At 42.3% G+C, this 23,799-nt stretch overlaps 1 protein-coding gene across 1 annotated transcript; it reads right to left on the bottom strand.

Annotated features, from left to right (window-relative positions):
* Nucleotides 1-8,027: 8,027 nt before the first annotated feature.
* Neurod6 (neuronal differentiation 6) lies at nucleotides 8,028-11,440 on the bottom strand. The gene is made up of 2 exons (XM_021165745.2): nucleotides 11,162-11,440; nucleotides 8,028-9,883 (listed from the first exon to the last, which is right to left on the bottom strand). Exon 2 carries the CDS (start codon nucleotides 9,860-9,862, stop codon nucleotides 8,849-8,851), a length of 1,014 nt encoding a protein of 337 aa, XP_021021404.1. The 5' UTR covers nucleotides 9,863-9,883; nucleotides 11,162-11,440; the 3' UTR covers nucleotides 8,028-8,848.
* Nucleotides 11,441-23,799: the final 12,359 nt, after the last annotated feature.

Genomic DNA, 23,799 nt, shown 5'->3' with positions numbered 1-23,799 from the left:
ACTGAAATAATTGTCAAATGAAGGAACAATCCTTATTGTAGAGAGAGAAGGCCATGGAGACTAAGAGCTATTATTCTGGATAGTGCCCAGCTTGTATCTAGTGTACCTGGAGCTATCTGACTCAGACAGTAAGAACTTATTTTTTTGCTCCAAAGTTTAATTTCTCAGAAGTGTCTGGCTAGTCTATGGCACCGCTCGATGAGCAGTTCTCCATCTGTGGGTCACAACCTTTTGGCAAGCCTCTATCTCCAAAAATGTTTACACTATGACTTATAACAGTAGCAAATTACAGTTATGAAGTAGTGACAAAAAATAATTTAAAAGTTGGGGGAGGGGTAACCATGGCATGAGGAACTGTAGTAAAGGGTCACAGCATTAGGAAGGTGAGAACCACCACATTAGATTATTTTTGGCATGACATCAGGACCCAAGAACTGGATTTGTATGCATTTGCAAGTCTCCAAGCCGCAGTAGAGAATGAAATGTTAAAAATTCGATAGTGCCAATCCTAGTCTATTGGCCTAGTAGAGTATGGTGTGACATGGTCAAAGACAAGTTTAGCAAAGTATGGCAATATGCCCAAAGACAAGGTTTTCCACCATGGCAAGCATGCCGCCCTCATTGGTAGCCAGCGGTCTTGTCTTTAAAGCACTTCCATGAGGGTGGCTATATTGGGTGCATACAAGCTGATGATGCCTGCATTTCTTCTTCTCACATGAGGAGTTATGGTGCCAGCTTAGGATCTACCAGGAACATCCTGTTATCTCAAATTGTGAGATACATATAAAACACAACTGTAAAAGATTCACATGACTAGTTTACTTCCTTAGATGTTAAAGATATCAGAATTTTTCAGAAGTTGCGTTTTAGAATGTGCATATTTTAAAGTAAAGGCTGAGGGTCATGGCTCTGTAGTGACAGAGCTGGGTGGAACACATACCACCATGCTTTGTCTATACACCACTGACGACTCAGATGCTAGAATGAACATCCACAGTATGCCAGTGCTTCATCCTCTGTGGAGCTCCTTGGCCACTGATGATGATCTACAAAGACTGGGGTGCCATTCTTCGACTTCCTTCTTCCTTCTCTCACAAATGCCACTAGGTAACCGAATTTCTCCTTCTTCCTGACATTCATAATGTGGCATTGGGCACTGAAGATTTTCTCTTGCCATACTGGACTTCACCTGCTACCCTATGACTGTGTTCATTGCTTGGTACTGTATCTGGATCTAGAATGGTCCCAATTAGCCAGTTTGTAAAAGATATGATTCGTATTCCCTGACACATGGAAAGTGGTGGAAATGTTAACAGGTGGATTAATACTAGGATATTTTAGGTCATTGGAGGTGGTGATTTGCTCTTGAAGAGAATTTCGGGGCCGCAGTCCTTCTTCTTCTTCTTTTTCATTTCTGAATATGAGATGAAGAGTCAGGCACTTCTATCACCACAAGGCCTACAACAAAAGGATGAATAGGCAATTGACTAGAACCCCCAAGGCTTTGAGTCAAATTAATTCTTTTGTCTTTATCTCATGCATTTGAGGCACTGAAGGAAAACTTGCTTACACCCTTAGTAGTGAGATACTTGTGGTACTGACCCTCAGGCACATCATAGACTGTGTCATGAAGAGGCTGGTTTTGCATGTGATGTAGAACCTGAGGACTGATGTTCTAGAAACAGACCCTTGAATGATAGTGATGCTTAGGAAATTTTGAGCACGCTGGAAAATACAATATTGGATCAAATTCTTGCAGGTATCAGTAAAAGTCCTCCAAACTAAACTAGTTTTCCCTTATTCCTTGTACTTCAGGTTAAGGGCACTGCACTTTCTCAAACATAGCACTGCCTGATCCAAACTCCAGGAAAAATAATTAGAAATAAAGTACCCGACACAGCGTCTGACAGGTTCTTGCTGTGTACCCAACACAGTATAGGAGACAGCTCAAGCACTCTTACCTTTCTGATGTGATGGGTCTGATTAAAGATGTGACAGAGCTTGGAAGCAGGCTACAGGCACTACAGAACATACTACACAGATGAGGAGTTGCTTTTGAACATACAAATCTGACTGCACTCCCTGAATTGGACATACTAATGAGCTCTCTGTATCTCTCTCTCTCTCTCACACACACACACAAACACACACACACACACACAACTTCTTTTTTCCTTTTTTTGTTTTTTTAAAGACAGGGTTTCTCTGTGTAGCCCTGGCTGTCCTGGAACTCACTCTGTAGACCAGGCTGGCCGCAAACTCAGAAATCCACCTGCCTCTGCCTCCCAAGTGCTGAGATTAAAGGTGTGCACCACTACCACCAGGCTCACACACAACTTTCAAATGAGCTGGTAATATTACCACTTATGTGTAAACTCTAAATTCAGTGTTATTAAAATGTACCATTAATATCCACTGAACTAAATTTGTTTCACAATCCTGCTGCCCAGCTCTAGCCTGCATTTGTTAACAGTGTTCATGTCTAACAGAAGTGTCTTACACTAGTAAATTGAAAGCTGTAGCTACTTTTCTCAATGGCCTTCATTACTGACTCATGACATCAGCTGGTGATGTCTCATCAGTGATCTCATTTGTTCTTTACAGAATCCTGGAAACATGGGTGTCAACATTCTTACTTCAAAGATGAAGGATCTGAGTCTTGCTGTGGTTGCTCTGTGTCCGCTTTTGCTGAATGCAAAAGGCCAGTGATTCTTTGCATTATTCCTTAAAAGAACAAGAGTTTATATCCACAATTATAGTCAATAAGTTGGGAATTCTATAGTTCTGGATAGAGATGCAGAGAGGAGGAAACATTGACCTTGGTCCCTAGGATCGAACAATGCAGTCATATTTGTATGTTCAGAAGCAGCTTGCGATCCAGATAAGACTTGAAATGTCATATGCCTTGGATAATTGAGTCTACACCAGTAGGGCTGTGGGCTGTGAGCAACAAGATGCCATTACAGCAAGACAAAGGTGAAAGGTTCCATGGGACAGATGCCCTGGGAAGTTCATGTGATTTTGAGACCTTGGAGATGAGAAGGCAGAACTTCCATAACAGACAGACAGATGTGAGAAGCAGGGCTTCGTTCTTCACAGAGACATGGGCAAGGCTAGGACATTTCATTTCCTGGATGTCCACACCATCTTCACCATCACTAGGAAGCATTTGTGTGTATACCTGACTCCTAAGATATTGCCTGAATAAAGTTGTCTTGTTGCTCTAATGAACAGTATGTTGTGCATGCTGTCACATGTTTGTGATCTCAGCCCCGGGTAACCTGAGGCAGGGGGAGTGCAAGCTTGAGGCCAGTTTGGGGTACATAGTGAGATCCTGTTTTGAAAGGTTAGTTAACTAGTAGTTGAACAGACAATCACTGGTCATTGATGTAATGAAACAAAATGCAAGGTTTAAAAGTGGTCTTTGTTACTGAAGGGCTATGGAATATTGCTTCAGGGTTACAGTGTGAGGCTCTTATATAAATAAATCTTATTTATATAAGATTTTATTCATGGATTGTGACTCCACTTTTATTTCTAAGGCTATAGAAAGTGAACTCTAATCTCCCTGTTCCTGACTTGGACTTGGCCATAAAGAAATTCTCTGACCTATTCTCATCTGATAAGAAATCGTAAGACCTTCTTCATTCTAGGGGTCCCTGATCCAAACCATGGAGAAAAAGAATGTTGTACAGAAAGGCCCAGAAAAAAATGCTGGGACAGACCCCATTTCCCTCACTCAGTCTATATGCCTCATACCAGGCTCTTTCTGTCCCATCACAGTTAAATACAGATAGCCATGCTTCAGCTGAATCTCCTGATAATTTCCACAGCAACCCAAAAGGACAGGATTTGGAGTTTCCAGGCAGTTGAACATGGGTGGAGCGGTCCTGGAGGTGGTGTTCCAGTAGGGACATGGATCATTCCTAAGTATTCTAAACTGTTCTACCAGGTTAATTAAAATGGAGGAGGTCTTCTTGGTCTGGAGATGATTGGTCAAAAATACCAGGTCAGAAAAATAAAAAACCGTTAACATACGGTGACTGATATAACAGGAGGCAAGTATCCTTGAGGACTGTGCCTACAATGGTGGGTGCTGGTGCTATCTTAGTGTCAGAACCAAATGGGGTTAAGGGACACTCAACTGGTGCCTACAGTAGAACTGCCTGCTTGCATTGCGTATTCGTGAGGAGAACTCCCTATACCTTCTGTGCTGACAGTGATGTGAAGGTAGATGAAAATTTAACCTTTTGCTCTGCTCTGTACCCGGGGAAAAGGGATACAAAGTTTCTGCTCCCCAGTTTCTGGCAATGCGGACGTCATATGGCTAACAATAATGAGTCTCTGAAAATGCTTTATTAGCTCTAAACTGTGGTGAATGCACAGTTGTTTTCCGTTTTAACAGGGAAGATGAAGACTGAACAAAAAATTAAGATGAATTTATTTTGCCAGGTGGAAGAGGGGAACCACGAGAGGCAAGGGTTTGGTGTGTTGGGGTATTTTAAGAAAGTTAATTTGGCACCGGGAAAAGGATTAGGAAAAACAAATGGAGCTGGGTAACTAACTTGGAGGCCAGTACATTGGTCCAGGGGAGATTAGCCTAGGTCCTGAGATCAATGGGATGACCAGAAACATAACCAAAAAAAAATGTGCAGTATTATTTCTTTCAGATATAGATCACTGTTCCTAGAAAGAATTTGAACTTTGCTATGAATTTGGGTTTTTTCTGTGGGGGAGAGAGGATACCTATGCATGGGAAAAGTGTAGGACACAGTGAAGCCAACTCAGAATGGATCTGTGAAGAAACATGCTGTAATACTGTGTAGTGCAGTAGGCTGTACATTTGAACCTTCCCCAACACAGCCTCCTTTGGAAGGTAAGTGTCCTAGACTTAGAGGCTGATGGTTAAAGCAAAACTAACCAACCAACTAACCAACTAACCAACAAACTACCCAAACAACCAACTAAAACCCCATCGTTGGAGCTTGAATACTACGTGTTCTGCAAGCTGTCTTATAGTTCAGAGGAAATAAAAGAGACAGAGAAAGCAGCTTTGTGGGAAGGTAGCAATGCCCAGAAGGTGCTCAGTTACAGAGAGGTTGGTCTTCACCAATCAGCCTCATGATGTTTTACCAGAGGAGATGTCAACCTGAATGAGGTGAGTGCAAGATGAATGGCAGGTGATACATTCTCCTTTCACACCTTGGAAACACTTAAGGGGCCCAGGGTCCTGGATTTAAAGATGGTACTTACCTAGACTCCACAAGCTGGGAGATCCTGGGATCTCATTGGCTAACAGAAATATACGCGTTCCAAGAGGGTAGAAACAGAAAGATGATTAGCAGGTAGGGGTGGGTGGCTATAAGGTCCCAGAGAGGGAAGCAAGTAACTGTGTTGACAGCAGCCATAAAGGCATGGTGTCTAGGTGTCTTTCCAATCTCATTTTTCCCCTCATTTTACTGACAGGAACTGATTTTACTCCTGGTAGAAGTATACTCCGCAAAAAGAATAAGCTTCCCCTAGCTTATGTTAAATCTAGTTGACAGCTAGATCTAAGTAGACACTTTTCATTTGCACGGGGCTTTCATAAATATTTCCAAATGGGTGCGTGTGATCATTTGAATGTGGATCCTTTCGCCATTTCCTTTCCTTCCTAATTGGAATGAGGAATCACTGGTTAAACCCAAGCCCAAAGAGGAGATGCTCAATCCATATGGAAGACCACAGCTATGGTGTTTTCTGTTGAGCGGTGGAGAGACACAGTACCACAGGCAAAGATGAAGGATGCCATTCAAACATAGCTGAAGCCATGCTTCCTGGCTCCTGGACCCTTTATACCCTGCTGCCTCTTTCTTTCACCTTTCAAAGTAGTTTTTCAGCATAGCATCTAGGATGCATTGTATAAACAACTCACAGGATTTCTTAGCCCTGTGAATTGCTGAAGAAAATTGACTTAGGGCCAAGGGTGATATGTCATGGGAGCGGCTGGGTGGTTCTAGTGCTGGGTTCAGAAGAGGCATCTAAATGTTGACTAAGCATGGGATCCTCCTAACCCATCCTGGCCGCATACACCCATCGTGCAACAGCATGACTGCATCTGCCAGCGACACAGGGAGCATGCACACACAAGAGGGATGTGTCTAGATTCTAGATGTCTCCACTTCTCTGGGGTCGGCTTCTGAAATCCGCACTCCGAAGCTGGAGTTTCTCGTGAACTGAGCTCTGAGATAAACTTGCCCAGAGCACTGGATTCTTCCTCATTCTGCCAGCTGCTTCTCTTCTTTGCTCTTCCACTTGCCAGAAGGGAGACGGAAGACCTAGCTCCTGATGCAATCTCTGTTTCCAACAAGAATCTGTGACCTTGGAAAGAGTGCAGGTCTCAAATGCTTGTCTGAGCCAACATGACTCTGAGCAGGTGCGCTGCTGTTTAGGCCAGGCCAGCGGGTACACTACAGCAAGGATAGGAGACCAGGAAACCACACCTACTCTACCAGAGAGGAAATGATATTGGAATGGCATGGGACAGGGAGGATATTCCTTTTCCAGATGCCTCCTCCCTCCACCTTCCCCTTTCCCCCTCTCAGATAGAATGAACAGTGACCCGGTTCCTAAGTCTGAAGGGCCACAAAGAGTCCAGAGTCTGGCACTGCTGGACCAAGTCCCAGGGAGAGCAGCTTTTGTGCACATATGGGAGGTAGTAAGCGAAAGTCTTCCTGTGCCCAGGCAGGCAGAGGGGACAGAAGGCTCTGTACCTTGGGCAAACTTCTCTCCACTCTGTAAGGGCACAGTCCCTTTTTTACCTCGGTTTCCTTCCCCTGCCTCATGGGAGCAGAGTAAACAGGTGCTCACACTTGGGCTTGGAGGGGCAGTTCATCACCAGGGAGTCCGGAGCCAGCAGCTGCTCAGCCCCTTCCCTGCTTTCAGGAGGCAGCTTTGCTCACCTAAGGCCCCTGGGTTCCAGCAGGGGGGTGGCAGGGACTGGGTTAAGTAGGAGGCCTTCTGGAGACTGGGGCAAGGACCTCAAGTCTGCACTCCCTGAGTCCCACCAGCTGCGGGGCAGGAGAAGAACAGGGTCAGCTCTGGGCAGCACCGGGGCGGGCTGGAGCTGACGCAGACCATCAAACGGAGATGCCACCCGCTTCCCAACTCAGCAGCCGAATAGGGTGTAGGGAGAGTCCCTCAGCCAGGGCTGCGGTGCCCGCTAGATGGGCGAGGCCCCAGACTGCAGGGCGCCCACTGCGGGCGGAATTCGGGCAGCGCAGCCTGAGTTCTGGAGACCACCGAGGCTGTGGGTGGTCACCTGTGTCCTGCAGCCCTGTCCGAGTGGCCAGGATGGGACTGCGCTGGCTCAGGTAGTGCCCGTGGAATCTTGCGCTGCAGTACGCTTGTCCAGCTGTCCTCCACAGGCCGCGCGCAGATGCCCACTTCCCACACCCTGGGAAGCAGACCTGCCTAGACAGCCTCTCGAAGGAGGAGGAGGAGGAAGAGGAAGAGGAGGAGGAGGAGAAGGAGGAGGAGGAGGTCACACCACCTTGCTTTATATTCCAGGAGCGGCTGAGCCCTGTTTTAAGAAGCTAGCTCTTCGGGCATATTAAACGAAGTTTTTCCTTGCCTTTTGTTAGGAAACTTTTAATCACACATAAATTAGAATTTAGGTTCTAATCGGCCAGGCATTTAACAGGCCCAGGGAAAAAGCTTCCGTTTTAAACACCGACTCTGGGGGCTGCTGGAAAACTGCCACCGAATTTAGGCAGGAGTTGAAGGTTAGCCGGATTTACTATTGTTTCCCCGGGGTGTTTAACACCCACTGTTCCCTTTTCTTTCATTTAGGATACTTTCAAAAGAAAATTCTGGAAAACACTTTGGCGATTTTTTTAAAAGAAATTTGTTTGAACCCTTTAAATTTAATCCAAAAAGATTCCTGAAATAGGGAGGCCGGAGCATTGGAGACTGAAAGCAGCTGTGTGCCAGCAAATAAGTATCATGCAAAAATACCATGCTAATAAATATCCTTTGTAAGTGGAAATATCTATGTTTAATTGCTTTTAAACTGTAGGATGGAAAACACAATTATACACTGTAACAAACCTGTACAGAAAAATCCTGAACAATACAAAACAAGTGCTAATATTTTTTTTCTTCATGATTGAATTAATTGTCCCCAAATTATGACACTGATAACCTCCCCCAAATACCGTGTTTCCTCCTCTGAAAATGCTTGAAGAGGAATAGTTGTTACCAACTGAATACACTTATTTTTGTCCCTAATAAACAGAAAATTGCATAGCTTTTGATACTGTTGTGCATCCCCAAATGCACCTTTTAATTTCATGGTTAGCTCTTAATATTTTAAAAACTAAAATTTCAGAGATACATATATGAATCCTAGTAATTATAAACACATTTTACTCATCTGATTTTTATAACATGCATTTTCATCGTAACTGTACAACTGAAAGTAGACATTGAAGTATGCTGTGTGCATGTCTTTATTCAGCAACATCTTAGACACCTTGTTCAAACAAATTAAGTGAATTTGAAAGAAACTAAAACAAGAAAGAAAAATCCTGCCAGTAAGAGAGAGAGAGAGAGAGAGAAAGAGAGAGAGAGAGAGAGAGAGAGAGAGAGAGAGAATCACAGTGTGATACAGACAAGAGGGAAGGGAAGGAAGTTCTCATACGAAAAGGGATTTATTATGACATAGAAAATGGTCACAATCTTTGAAACACACTTCAGAAACTAGTAAACACCTTAGATAGAGTTGTGCCAATTACTCAGCCCACAAGCATCTGCTTTGTCTTAATTAGAGTGGGAGGTGAATGACCACTGTTTATTTTCATTTTCCTCATTAATTATGAAAAACTGCATTTAATTCATCTTGCATAGTGAGAGATTGGCTGCGCAGATGTAAGTCGTAAGGGAAGTGGCTGTCGGTGGGCAACCTGAACATGGCACCCTGCCCAAGGGGACCCCTGGGTGGCACTGCACAGTAATGCATGCCATAATTGTAATTTTTGCCATAGTCCAAGGTTTCTTCTTGCTTCAGGGAAAATATCCCATTATAGTTAATTGGGGGAGGACTTAAGGGGCCTTCAAACTGAGGGCTGGCACACTCAGGGGAGGTACTTTCATAGAAGGATTCATATGCACTGCAGTAATTGTAGGGTTTCATGGACTTGGGATTATCAAGAGTCCCATGCCCTGGGGGAGTGGCCAGCTCAGGGCTGTGGTAGGGTGGGTAGAATGTGGAGTAGGGTGACCTTGTGTGGTGGGCAGCCTCCCCACCCTGACCCATCAGGAAACTTCTGGCGTTGAGCTGTAAGCAGCCTGCCACCAAGTTTGTAGTTGGCTGGGAAAGACCTTTGCATAAGTTTTGGACGAACGTGAGCAGATCTGGTCTCTTGCCAATCCTCAGAATTTCAGAAAGTGCCCAGATGTAATTCTTGGCCAGCCGTAAAGTTTCTATTTTGGACAGTTTTTGGGTTTTAGAGTAACAGGGGACCACTTTTCGCAAATTGTCCAGAGCATCATTGAGGCCGTGCATCCGGTTCCTCTCGCGCGCATTAGCTTCCTGTCTCCTGAACTTGACCCTTTCCAGTCGTAGTTTGGTGGTCTTTTTTTTCCTGAGCCCCCTCCTTCTGGACAAGCCATTCTCATCCTCTTCCTCTCTGTCTTCTTCCTCCTCTTCTTTCTCGGTTTCTTCTCCAGGGGCCCTTTTAATGCTCTTTCCTCGAAGGACAACTTGTTTTGGAAAGCTCTCTGGTTTCTTAATTTGTTTCTGGTCCTCACATTGTCTAGCAAACTTTCTGCACATCTGGGATTCGGGCATTACGACAGACTCGTCAAACGGTAGTGTTAACATGGTTCTTTAACCTTAATTTACCTGAAAAAAAATGCCAGCACAGTATTTAAAGTGTTTTCATTTTTAGCGTTGATATACTTCAAAATATATTTGATGACTAAATCGTTAAGACTCCGAGAGCACATGATTCAAGAACTCTTACATTAAATAAAAAATTTGAGTTTGCACAGACCAACAGTCATAAAGACATTGATCTATGCAGAAGCCTTAATTTATACAGGCAAGTTATTATCAAAAGAAAATATAAAAGAAAATACTTATTAGAGACGATCACATTTTCTATTTCTCTTGGATTTTAAACTGGATTTTTAATACACATGGAGTGGAGTTAAAGCAAATAAAAGCATGACATAATAATGCAGACTTTCATTAATTCTAATTCCCCTGAGAACAAAATAGAAGAGAAACCAATGTTTAAAACGAAAAGTGTTCTCTCCCCCTTAAGCTAACAAACTGAGGGGGTTTTGTTAGAAAAAATATTCCCCAACTTTATTTCCTGTTAACCTCAAGCTGGGAATTTAGATAAGTGACTGTAGAACATGCAGATTTAAAGAAAAGATCAATCAGATCAAATTTAAAATTGATTTTTTTTCCTGATGAGTGAAGAACTATGCAAGAGAGTGCTGCCCTCCCAGCCTCGAGGAAAGGAAAGGGGAGTAGAGTCATTCGAAAATAAAACTATAAACAAATGGGGAAAAAAAACTCACAAACATTACTGGCATTTTTTTTTTAAATCAAAGCAAATGTTGCGACTGCTTTAACATCTAAGAATCCCCCCAATGTAATTGTCTGTTTACTGCTGTTCAGCTCCTAGTGTTTTTGTTCTAAGAGCCACGGAAGTCTCCCTCTAGCTAATATCGGACAGGAACGGTCCACGGATTCTGGCTGCAATTGTGCACGTGTGTTCAGAATCCCAAATGAAAGGGGAAAATAATTTGTGTTTAAAATGCATTTTTTTTTGTTTTTGTTGGGTAAAGCAGCAAATATTTTTCATCTAAAGTCTACAACCAAATAGGCACATTAAAACAGAGACTTTTAATTTAACAATCTCCAGCCCCTCACTACACACACACACACACACACACACACACACACACACACACACACACACAATATACACATATTTGCAATGTTACATAATAGCAATGAAAGTATGTGATAATTATATCATAAGAATGAAATATGATAAGAACTTATAGATGGCAAAGAACATAGAAATACTCTAAGACAGTGATACTGTATCTTTAAATACTTGCATGCAAAGCCAGCATCAATTGAGTATATCTTTATTTATATTACCTTAGGTTTTAATTTCATTCAATAATCAGTTTTCATTTTGGATCTTCCAAATCTTTTCAGGCTGAGTGTCGCATCGTCTCCTGGAGCCTCTAGATCTGTGTGTATCTGCACTATCTCATTGATCTCTAAAAAGTGACATTGATGCCAACTGCCAGAGCTGGTACCCATGCCATCTGCTAGTGACGTCACAGGGCAGAGAGAGCCATGTGATCCTCTCTTGGGACCTTCATTCTGCACTGATCATCTGGCATCCCTGTAAGTGGGTACCAGCATTCATGCATCAACACAGGAGGTTAGACTGATAGGGAAAAAATCTGCACCAGCCTTTTACATACAGTAGGTGTGTTTCTCTTCTAGCTGCTCGGGTCTCACTGGCAATCTGTAGAAAGAGCTGTGTTAGTGATGGGTTTTGCCCTGCCAATGGTGCAACTGTTAGGCAGTCGTTAATATTCCATTCATTTGCAAGGTGGGCTTTTGTGTGAGTGAGAGAGGTTTTTGTTGTTTGTGGGGTTGTTGTTTCGCAAGGATCACCAGCTCCTCCTGGTGCATCTGGGTACCAGGGAAGGAGAGCCTTGTGTGGGAACTAGAAGCTGGGGTTGGATGCTGAAGGAAACCAAGATTAAGGTCGACAAACGGGTCAGCAAAGGGCTTCTTATTTCCCTGTTTTGCTTTATGGCATGTAACTTGTGGGTGTGTGCCTGTGTATTTTTCTACTCCCGACTTCTTTGCTTCTCGGGATTTCAGAATAAAAGATCAATTTCTCCATCTGGGGTCTGTGAAAGACATCTTCAAATGCTCCCTTACACTTGCTGCTGTCTTTTCCGCAACTTTTCAGAGGGAGTATATGCAGACAGAACCGCACACAGACCAATTGCAGAGCTACAGTGAGTCTTTGGTTAGATTTTGCCCACCGCTGAGCCACTAACTCCTCTCAGTTACTCTCCCTGATCTCCTGGTGTTTAACCTGCTTGTGCTTTCTCCCTTCAGACACAATAAACAGGAAAACCATCGCTTCCATTTGATGTTTTTCTCCCCTTGACACGTGGCAGCAGCACATTTTATTTATTTTTTAAACCAAAGGTTTAACTTCCTTAATTTTTGGAGCTTTCATTATTTTTTTTTCTCTGCCCTACTAATTTTATCCTTGCTACATTGTTTTATCTAGACCCAGATTCACTTCAGTATCTTATTGTTTTAACATCAGTGTCCTGTTCTATTTCTCCTTTTCCCTCGTTCCCCCTCCTGGTGCCTTTTTAACGAAGCAGGGCAGAAGCAGTTAAGCAGAGCTGGCAAAGCCCTTCTAATGAAACAGGATGTAAAGCTAGGGGCCATTTCTCTCCACTCCTCTCCTCCTCTGAGACACCTCCTTCCCGAACGGACATGGAATTTTAGGCACACCAGAAAATGGCAAAATATGAACTTTTGAAAAAGTGAAACAAACAAATAAAGACAAGCCGTATTGTTTGACAGTTGCACAATCTCTGGCTCTAATGTGGAAGAGCACGCTCCTGGTCTTAGTATAATTCCTGGCAGCCTGGCACGGTTAAGGCTGTGTTAGCACTTCCCTTATAAATCCCACCTTTGAAAGATTTAGAATTCGGCCGCTTTAATACACTTTGGATCCAACCAAACTGGCACCCAGGTTCAATTCTGCTCCTTTTACCCTACTCAAGTCTATCCCCTTAAAAAAGTTTGCCTGACCTTTCCTGAAAGGTTGGAGAAAAGATCGAGGGTTGACCAAAAGAAAGATGCTAGGTAAAACTACTTTTCATCTCTCTTAAAGAGGCAGTAAAAAAAAAGAGCATAAATTTAAAACACTAGTAGACCTATTAATTTATAGATTAAAATAGGTCGGTGGGCCTAGCTTGTATTTCACACTAAAACTTGTCACATCAGTCATTTTAGAATTTGCAGCTGAGTTTTACTAGTGACGTTTTAAAAGATGCACGGGATGTTTTATTTAAAAAAAATAATAAATATATTTTGTGTAGCTTTTGGCTCAACATCTAAATGTGATTTTGCATAAATACCAAGAATATCAATAGAAAGACAGATGCTGGTGTCAGTTGTTCTCGTGTGTGATTTAATTTTTAAATGTGAAGGAGGGAAAAACATCAGATTCCTGAGCTACAAAGGCAGGCAGAGCTGCCTTGGATCTCCCATGTTACAACTATTCTAAGTCCCCAGGAGCTAGCTGTATTGTATTAAAGGTGTCACAGACACAAAAGTCAAAGCCAGGAACAATCTGATTTGATATTTCTGTAGAAAATTATTACCAATGTAACACACGGGAAAGCGGGAAAGACTGATCCTACATGTGGAGGGAGGGAGGGAGGGAGGGAGAGAGAGAGAGAGAGAGAGAGAGAGAGAGAGAGAGAGAGAGAGAGAGAGAGAGAGAGAGAGAGAGTGAAAATATTGGTGGCTGTTCTATTCCGGCTGGTAACATGAAAGGAAAGCCTTTGGTAGTGAAGTAATGAAGTGATAAGGGGCGGGGGAGGGGGAGACAAAGAGTGTTCACGGATTCTGATTGTTTATTATCACATGAAACACTTAATTTTTATTTATTCTTAAAAAAAAAAGGCAGGGGTAGAGACTGACAATTGTTAGGCGAGGGTTCATCCAGGATTCAGGATGTTTATACAATAACTTTTCCAGAAATGTTCTTGCACATTTCCTAGGGTAGTTCCAGGTATGCAAATGTCTGTGGTGTCTGTACCATCCACCAGAGTGGCTCTTCTAATCTCTGCTAAGAAAGCATATTAACACCCAGGCTCCCACCAGGTTTACACACAGACACTCTCACGCCTTGGCCGGGAAGTTGTCAGCTCCTTGCTCATGTTTCCTCTCATTTCCCAGGCTTCCCTCATATGAAACTTTCCCTCTCCATATTGATTCAGTGTCACCGCTATGATTCTTTGGTTAACAGTTTTCTGTTGTTGTTTCTGCGGTCATGGAATTTCATATGTTTTGCAGTGTCCGGTGCCTGTCTGTCTACCGTTTCTTGTTCCACTGACCAGTGCTTACATATTAGTTACAGAAATAAGCTGCAGACAATTTCAACATGATTTGACTTGGATTTCTGCAAGAGAATGAAGACCCCAAGTTCAAAATCGAAGGCTCAGCTTCTGTTATTTTCTGTGCTTCCGTGGCAAAGGGCAATAGGACAGAATTCTTAGCAAAACCCCAGAACACAGATCCTTTTGTGGATGTGGGCAACTCTTAGGGGTTGGCTTTTTTTTACATTTAGGCTCCAGGCAGTCAGGAGACACATGAGCAAGCTCAGTGTAGGTCCACTGACTTTTAACTCTTTGATTTCCACTGGCTCGACATGGTTTGATGGTGTGGTAGAATATATCCTGCTTTGGAAAACAGCTGTCAGATTAAAGAAAATCATTTTTTAAAAAATGAAGCAATTCAAAAAGCATCCTTTCTCCTCTTGATTCCTTTAAGGGCTTAAAACAGACGGAACATAGATGTGGCAATGTTTTGTTCACACCCTCATACAGATTACTTAATAAACAGCCCTTTAGACTCCCCATTGTGAAGGATGAACTGCAGGGCACGGGACCTACTAGTCTCACACAAGCCCACGCCTATCAGTCTTCTTCTGCAAGCTTTTGTGCAAAGCAATACTGGGTTCTTCTTCCCAGGAGCACAGTTCATCATTTTCCCCTACAGAAGGTACATTTCATTTATTCATCCAACACGTGTGTTAGGATCATTTTCTAATTTGTTATTAAATTAAAGCACCTAAATCTATGGGCTGGAAATTTCTATGACTAAAAGACATGGGTATGAGTAGGCTGATTATTTTAATCCAGTTTAAGGGAAAGAATCAATATTTTATTAACTTTCTAGTATCACTACAAGAAAATATCTAATTTCCTTTTGGCTTTAAAAATTAGGAAATCTGATTTTTTTAAGCCTGATTTCTACTCTTTACTGATACTGAACTAGGTATTTTTGTTATATTTCAGCATATGTAATGTAATGGTTATTTAATGTGTGTGTGGTTGTGTGCACGAGTGCATGTGCATACCAGTATATCCGTGCATGAACCTACTCCACGCACACATGTGAGATATGTGTATGTGTAAAAAGATGATTGTATACAATGGAGGTCAGAGGTCAACATGGAGTATCTTCCTCTATCAATCCACATCTTGCTTTTGGAGATAAAGTCTCTCTCACTGAGCCTAGAATTCACTGAGACTCAGCTAGAGTGGTTATTGGTGCGCTCTGGGAACCTGACTGTCTCAAGCCCTCCAAACCAAAGCTGCATATGCTGCTACCACACCCAGGGCATCTGTAGGTGATTGGAATCCAAACTTAAGTCTGGGTACTAATATACTTTATGCACCGAACAGCCTCCTCAGTCCACAATCAATATTTTAAATATGGAAAACAGAAAAACACTATTTTTTTCTGTTATATTCATGCATTTTGTGAAATTGGAGCAGGCACTTTAGACAAGAGATCTTTTTGAAGATTTTTTTTCCAGAACTGCCCTGCTTTTGATAGCACAGGGCCCAGGCTGTTCTGAGACTTGTGACACTTTCATCCTGCTTCTGTCTCACAAGGCTGCTGGTAAGTGCCACTGCACAGGTGAAAATTGTACTTTTATACTAACAATTTTTAAATTGGAATACAAGGTATTAGAGATATCATTGTGGTAGTCTAGAGCATAGAGTATTTTAGCAGGCTTTCCATCCCCCTCAGCTTCCCCCACCTCTCTGCTTCCCATAACCCCTTGCTTCCTTCCATAGCCTTCTCTTACTACCTTCCTCAGCCTCTTTTCATCTTCCATGTCCTACGACTCCTGTTACCCTCTCCTCATCCTTCCTCATCACCTATTTGTTTCCGTCATAGTTTTTAGGTGTTTTATTTACAGGTGTGTGTGCGTGTGTGTGTGTGTGTGTGTGTGTTTGTGTGTGTGTGTGTAAAACAGACTAAGACACATATGAGCAAGAACGTGTGCCTTTGTTTTCATGTTACTTCTATCAATTTTAAGCTTTCAAAACTACACATATTCCTGCAGATTCTCGATGAACAAAATTCCATTGTGTCTATCACATTTGTATGTGTCTTCATCTCTTAATGGGCAACTAGTTGTTTCCATGTCCTTTCTAACTGTACTTCTGAAATCACACCTCCTGTCACGACTGACTGAGAGAGTACAGGAGTTTCTCAAATGAGGATTCTTGGATGTCCTCAAACAAGAATTCCTAGATGAAGTCCTCAAACAGCAATTCATGGATGATGTTCAAGAGGTCCTCATGCTGTCTGCGGTGCAGTGTAACTGTGCATACATGAGTACAGAAACACATTTCTATAGGCAGGTTCCCACTCGGACTCTAGGAGAGTGATAAATACATCTCACAGACCTCGGAGTGGGGCTCAGGCCTGCTCTTCCATGACTAGCTACCTGTCACACATTTGTTCTTTCATTGACTTACCTCCTCTCCAAATACTTAGCAAATAGCTATTTTGGAGTAAATCTTGACTCTTCCCTAAGGCATCTACTCTGCACTCTGTCTCTGACAGCCCACAAATAGTGTTCAAGTCAGCCCCAGAGGCAGCCAGTGTACACAGAAGCCAGACTGTGTCTATGCTCAACCCCCCAGTGACACTCTGTTCTGATTAGGTTTTACTCAACTTGAAACAAGCTCAAGTCATCTGGGAGGAGAGATCCTCAATTGAGAAAATGTCTCCATCATATTGGCCTATGGGCAACTCAGTGGGGGGGTGTTTTCTTTATCAACAACTGATATGGGAATGAGTCACATCTGGGTTAAGAAGTGATATGTGTCATGAAGAAAATCCAAACTACTTTATAGTCAGGAAGGAACCCATGTATGAAATGGGATCAACACACACTGAGTCAAGACATGGGTTACAATTACAGGTTAGTGATGAGTATTTAGAGGCACATAGGGCAGACCAGGCTGTGGTGCTGGGGAGTTGGTAGTCTTCACAGAGAGAGAGAGAGAGAGAGAGAGAGAGAGAGAGAGAGAGAGAGAGAGAGAGAGAGAGAGAGAGAGAGAGAGAGAGAGATAACAAAGATGCATGAAATTTCCCCATTGGAGAGGGACAGATGGCAAACACACATGGAATTTCCCTACTGAAAGGTACAGCAAATTTAGGGAAGATCTATTCAGTTGAAGGATCTGTAGTGCTCTTTGCATCTTTCCCATGGTTGGGAGGAAGGACAGGGCAGAGGCCAGAACAAGTGTTATCTTCCCTGTTTTCTGGGAGGACCAGCAGCTTTACAGCATGAGCTGGGCTCAGATCATGAAAGACTTGGTAGGTCACAGTGATGTTTTCAGACATTAGAGGACACAGTACAATGTAACATTTGCAAGGTTCACCCTGGGCTAGGGTGTGGCTCCATGGCAGAGCATCTGATCAGGATGAATTCATTAGGTCCTGGGTTTCATATATGGAAGCAAACCCAAACCCAAAACAAAACAAGGAACATAAAATGAGAAAGAAAAGTTCACTGTAGATGCTCTGAGGAGATTTGGATGGGGAAAAAAAAAGAAAGAAGGAAAAGACAGACTGGGCATGCTGAAACCTAAGGACTTTGGGGAAACTGCAGAAAGAAAAAAAGCCTCTTTTACTATCCCTCCATTTCATTTCCTCCCTGAAGCAGGAGATAAGATTCTCATGGAAGAGTCATCCTCCCTACACCCCATCAGCAAGGAAAGTGTTGTCCCTCCCTTTTATGACACACAGACACAGAAGAATTTGCAAAACAGGCTTTCCAAAGTATGATCTCTTTGGTTGTCAAAGTGATTGGTAGGGCATTAGTAAAGAACACCAGGGAGTGGATAAATCCAAAAGAGGAAGTCCTGTCATGAGTAGGCACAGCACTATCCCATAGGCTGGACACACACACACACACACACACACACACACACACACACACACACACATACACACGTCCTTCTTCCATGATGTGAGCTGTTCTGATCCAACAGAAGCCTCTAGAATCATAATCCAAACGAAATCCCCTCTTAAGTCTCTTTATGAGAAGGTAATTCTCTAAGTTCTCATCACTAGGCCCCACTTTATCCCCTTCACTTCCACATAACCTCTATAATTCATCAGCCCTACTACAGAAAATGTCAAGGCATAACTGTTTCTTGGGGCTTCTTCATTCCTTACTAGGGTGCCTACATTGCATAACATTTACTGAAGAAAATGTGTGCTTCACTCTGTCCTTTTTATATAGTCTCTTCCATGAATTTACAGTTGGTTAGTGATTATTTTCTTTGCCTACAGAATTTACAAAGACTGGAAAGAACAAGGCAGGGAGGACCATGGATCACTGAAGGCCTTAGGGATGGAAAGAAGAGGAGACACAAGGTATTTTGGTGAAAAAAATCAATAGAGTTTTAACACTGAGTTTAACAAGTAAACAAAAATTAACAGAATAGGTCTGGATTGACATAGGAATGTTTTTATATAACTGACGATGATGATGATGGTGGTGATGATGATGTTAGCATGATGATAATGTAGTCACTAGCAATATGCCCATTGTCAGGATGATTGTTCCACAAGCATATGTTCATACCATCACATGGTACATACAACTTCCCCCATAGGAGACTATGAGACCTAATCTATTTATTTGATCAGGGATACTAAGGCTTGAAGTGGGAAAGTCATAGTTTAAACACGGATATCTCTGCCTACAAATCCCATTTTCTGACACCTTATAAAGTTAATAGTTGACACCTGACATGATGTTGCAGCTGGGAATTGAGATAAGATTGTGGGTTCAAGGCTACCTACCATGGGCCACCCCACAGAAAGGCCCAATTCCCTTTGGTTCAATCCAAACCAAACCATATCACATTAGATATAATAGAAAGACTTAACTTTGAATCCATGTGCAAAGTCCACAAAGAATGCCTTTATTAATGCATCTAGTGAATGAACAACTACATGTTGTCTTTTACATTTGTGTGCACAGGTGAGTGACAGATTGTTGGGACATGAAATCATCTTTCATCATAGTGCCCATCATCATGACACCAAAGCTTGACGGTTGAGAGGAATAGAGGCTTGAGTTGCTCATTTATTCTTTCCTTTCTCTTCATTTCCATTAAAGCAATAGGGTACTCAGGGCTGGGTGCTTAAAATAAAAGAGGTTAGTTCAGTGTACTATTTCAGATGCATAATACTAGCCCTGGCTAGGACCTTATGGTGAATGGTACCACAATGGCATGAATACATGGGAGAGGGAGAGATCATATTGACAGATGGGAAGCTAAGAGCAAAACTCAGGCTTGCTCTCATAGCAACTTGCTGTCTGAAGAACCAGGTCAGGAGCCATCACAACTATCTTAATCTCATGTGAGGGCTATGCTGTCAGCCTACTACCAGGCCTCCGGTTCCTAAAGGGCCAAGCACCTTAACATGCAAAAGCCCAATTCATTATTCGTCTTTTAGTATTTTGGACTTCTGGTTGGTTTGCTCTATTTTGTTAGAGAATCTCATCTAATTACAATATATTCTTCATTTGTGTTTTAAAATAGCAATGCCAACCCACTGTTATTATAACATATGTGGCAAGTTGTTGTTCCTGGGGTGGTGATAAATTTGAAGTGATCCATTCACATCCTTGTGGGTTGGAATTAATTGTTCTCTTCTGATTTCCCACTTTATTTTATGCTTCTATTACTGTGGTTCTCATAATTTGCTTTGTAGTAGCTGTTTGCGAATGCATCTGTCGCCTGTACTGGCCTGGATTTCTATTTGTTCGTTTGCTTCACTTTGTTTTGTTGTGAGTACATCACACAACACACTACATTACATAGTAGGGATTCAGTATATATTAGCAGTAGAGTCAAGTTGACCAGTTGTAGTTATGGCGTATTTGGCTGCAGACTACTTTAGAGCAATGAGGCCCATCTGTCAATCAAAGCTGTGATCTTTGCTTCATTAGCACTGGGATTGAGCAGAGTCAGTGACAAAGAGCTACATGCCCTACATCCCATTGAATTAGATTGTAGATTATATAATTCTTTCAACTAAATAATCTACTGTGGAAAACAAGAGTTCTAGCTTGGGACAGTACAGACCCATGATTCTACCCAGTCAGCCTATGAAATTTGAACCCAGCACTGGTGGTTCTTCTTCCCCCAAAAAGTCTGATCCGGAACTAATTATTTCCTTAAAAAGTTGGAGCAACTCTTTCACTGAGCAGTTTGCATCCCATTTTGGCCACCAGTATTAGTATAAGATCCAGTCTAAGACAGTGACTGACACATGGCTTCAAACTCTCTTATTAGCCAGTGTTGCTTTCTGGAAGAAATGCATCATTAGCCTTTCTATTCAAAGTTTAAGCACTCCTCAGGCTGGCTTCTCTGTTATTGGCATAATGTGAGTTTGGCATGCTGCAAGGGAAGATAGCTTGTGTTTGGTGGTTCTGTTTTCTGCAGCTCTCTGTGTGGAGGTAGACATGGTGGATGAAGGAGAATACTGTCCCCCACACACTCCTCACTGTGTTGGTTATTAAGCTGCTCAGAAATACATATGTTTAGTTGAATAATGAGAGTGAGAGGCAAATAATGTTCATAATGTCCTCTGCTTTACAAACAACCCGCCTTCCAGAATAACATCTCTCTTACAAGCACTCCAGGCAGAGCGGGTGCTGAAAAACTCAGTGAATGAGGTGAAATAGAAAAGCAGATGTGTTACACATCTGGAATTAAAGGCCAGGCAGGTCATTTGAAAAGGATGTCATGACCCAGTTGCAATCATAGCTTGTCTAGTATGGTCAATAAATAGAACTTGATCCCTTCAGAACTCTCTAGCCTTTGGGGCATTTAAAATCAGGCAGACATATTTACTTTCTTTATATTTGTTTTTGAACTATTAGAGCCTTGAGCATGGCAGATAGTCTCCCTCACTACTCTAGTTTTATTTTGTATTTTGAGACAGGCTCTCACTGAACTTCTAAGACAAGCCTTGGGCTCTTCTCTCTCTCTCTCTCTCTCTCTCTCTCTCTCTCTCTCTCTCTCTCTCTCTCTCTCTCTCTCTCTCTCTCTCTCATCCTGACTAGGCTTGAACTTATGATTGTTACACCTTACTGCAGCCTTTGAGCAGCTGGGATTTCAAGCTTGTATTACGCAATGCAGTTCTCACAGACACATTTCCAAGGCAGCAGAATGGTAATGTACTGCAATGTCTAAAGTGACCCTAGACATTTGTGGAGCTGATGTTAATGAAAACACAGAGCAGCCCTGGGGAAGTCCTGATGGGATGAACATTGCAGCATCGATTTTCTACACTAGGAGAAGCAGATGGAAAAAGACATTCTAAAGGGTCTCCCTATGGCCTCAGGTGGGTCACTTATAACTAATTCCTTGGAGAACAGAGACTAGGTCTTATCTTTTATGTTGAAACTTGAGATAAAAATACATGAAGAGTAGAAACTGAATAAGGAAATATTTCTAGTAAAACTGAATTCCTGGGAAGTCCAGAATTAGAACTTATAAGGGCTTCATGGGCCTCTTCTTGAATAAAAAAAAATAATAAAAATTTCATTTTATGCTTATATTGGTGGTGTAAAAAGATAATTCAAGCTTTGTTATATTTACTTAAAGAAAAGCTTGGGAGAAGGATTAAAAGCTATTATGGACCTTGACATTGTACTATCAAAAGGGTTAAAACTATTATGGATCTTGGCACTATACTATTCCTGTTAGTAAAGTGGGGTCTCATTTGTCCCTGGAAATAGGGTGTGATGAATAACACTTTTAAATTATACCTGGTTGAGAATCATACTTTTGAGCTTCGGAGGGACTTGGATTAACTTTGGACATAACTGTCTCCTCCAAATCTAGCTTCCACAAGTTGCCTTCCCTCCAACTTTAGAAGCACATGGTTGGAGATGATGACAGAATGGATTGGCAGCTAAAACAGATGGACAGACTCAGCCAATGAAAATGCAGAGCACCCAGCTAGATTTGAAGTTTAGCATTGTTTATATATGGCACAAATCCTTAATAAAAAAATGAGCTACTCACTTGAAATTGTAGACTTAGATTTTTATTTTTCTAAACCTATCTTATTTAGATTCTTGAACACTTCAACCTCACATCTTGTCCACTGACCGGAGGTAGAAGAAGAAAGTTTTTAGGAAAAGGAGTTTGTGGGCCTGTTGAGAAGTAGTTCTTTGAGGGCAATTCCACTCTCCATTGTCAGGATACCAGCAGTCTAGACTGATAGCAGATAGCAAATATGAATCAGTAGCAGTGGCTTGATCCAGCAGAAACCTCAAGGCTCTATCGAATTGGCTAGAATCAGCAGAATACCATGGGAAGTTCTTCGGTGTGTTTCTCTCTATAAAGTGAAGCCCATTGAAGCCTAACAAAGCCCAGCGAAGCATTGCAAGGCATAGCAATGTAAGAGTATCCTTTCACTGTGTGTGTGATTCTATTTATACTCTTTCCAGGTATCACATGACCTCTCACCTGTCTGCCCTAGCAAAACATACTATCACAAGACAGCGTCTACATCACGGGGCCTCTCACAAGACAAATTCTAGAAAAACACTATGTGACAGAACTTGAGTTTCCAAAGAAACCAGAAATTTCTACTTCATGAAATTCCATCTTAACTCAGCATCTTTACCTGGCAACTCTGCTTTTGTTATTGTTGGAACCCAGGTTGCTTTTTACCACTTTTCTGATGAAGATTCTGTGCAGGTGGGTCTCTAATGCCCATTCATTTGGATTCTCTCATTTGTTGGTCTTTCATGATTCCCCAGAGCTGTGGGTGTTAGAAGCCTTCTTTCCCCAAATTTACATAACTAACTAAATGGTGTACTGTCTCTGAGTTTCTGGTGGGACAGCAAGGTTTTTTTGTTTTTTTTTTTTTTTTGGTTTTTGGTTTTTTGAGACAGGGATTCTCTGTGTAGCCCTGACTGTCCTGGAACTCACTCTGTAGACCAGGCTGGCCTTGAACTCAGAGATCCACCTGCCTCTGCCTCCCAAGTGCTGGGATTAAAGGCGTGTGCCACCACGCCCGGCTGACAGCAAGTTTTGATGGAACATTTTCATGGCCACCATAAATTACCATGTTTTCCTCTGTGATAAATGTAAGGAGTGTTTGGAGTTTCCCTCACTGGTTTACTTTGCTTTCTTCTCCTTTGTGCTTATGCATGACGCCACCCACCTTTCTCTCTCATCTCAGTGTATTCACCATCTGCTCCATAACTGGGGTCAGCTTAGCCAGGGCTGGAGTTCTCAGTGTTAACTTACCTTACAGGAAATCCCCTTTTTTGCCGGATAAAGGGCACAAGGCAATGTCAGAGCCGGCTAGATAAACATAGCCCTAGAGCCAAGAAAGATGTACTGTCCCTCATTCACTGGTACTAAAACTTTCAAAATGGCCAGAAAAGAGCATAAAACCAAGCTCAAGGGCCTTTTCAAACTCACAGATGGAATGTACTAACAGCCTGTGCTACTACAGTGCTGTCATCAGGGTGGTAAAACCAGGGAGTCTTCGCTCAGAAAAGCCTTAAGGAAATGCCTAGACTGTTCATGGGCATTATTAGAAACCTAGAGGCCATAGAGGAAATGAGATCACAGGACTAGACCCAGAGGTCACAAGACATTTTC

The sequence above is a fragment of the Mus caroli genome, unplaced genomic scaffold, assembly GCF_978045245.1.
Source record: "Mus caroli unplaced genomic scaffold, Mus_caroli_1 scaffold_7, whole genome shotgun sequence".
Classification (NCBI taxonomy): domain Eukaryota; kingdom Metazoa; phylum Chordata; class Mammalia; order Rodentia; family Muridae; genus Mus; species Mus caroli.
Note: the sequence above shows the minus strand (reverse complement) of the source record. Positions and strands in the feature narration are given on the sequence as shown.

Coding starts and splice junctions, on each gene's coding strand:
- Neurod6 (XM_021165745.2), bottom strand. CDS start 9,862: ATGTTAACACTACCGTTTGACGAGTCTGTCGTAATGCCCGAATCCCAG.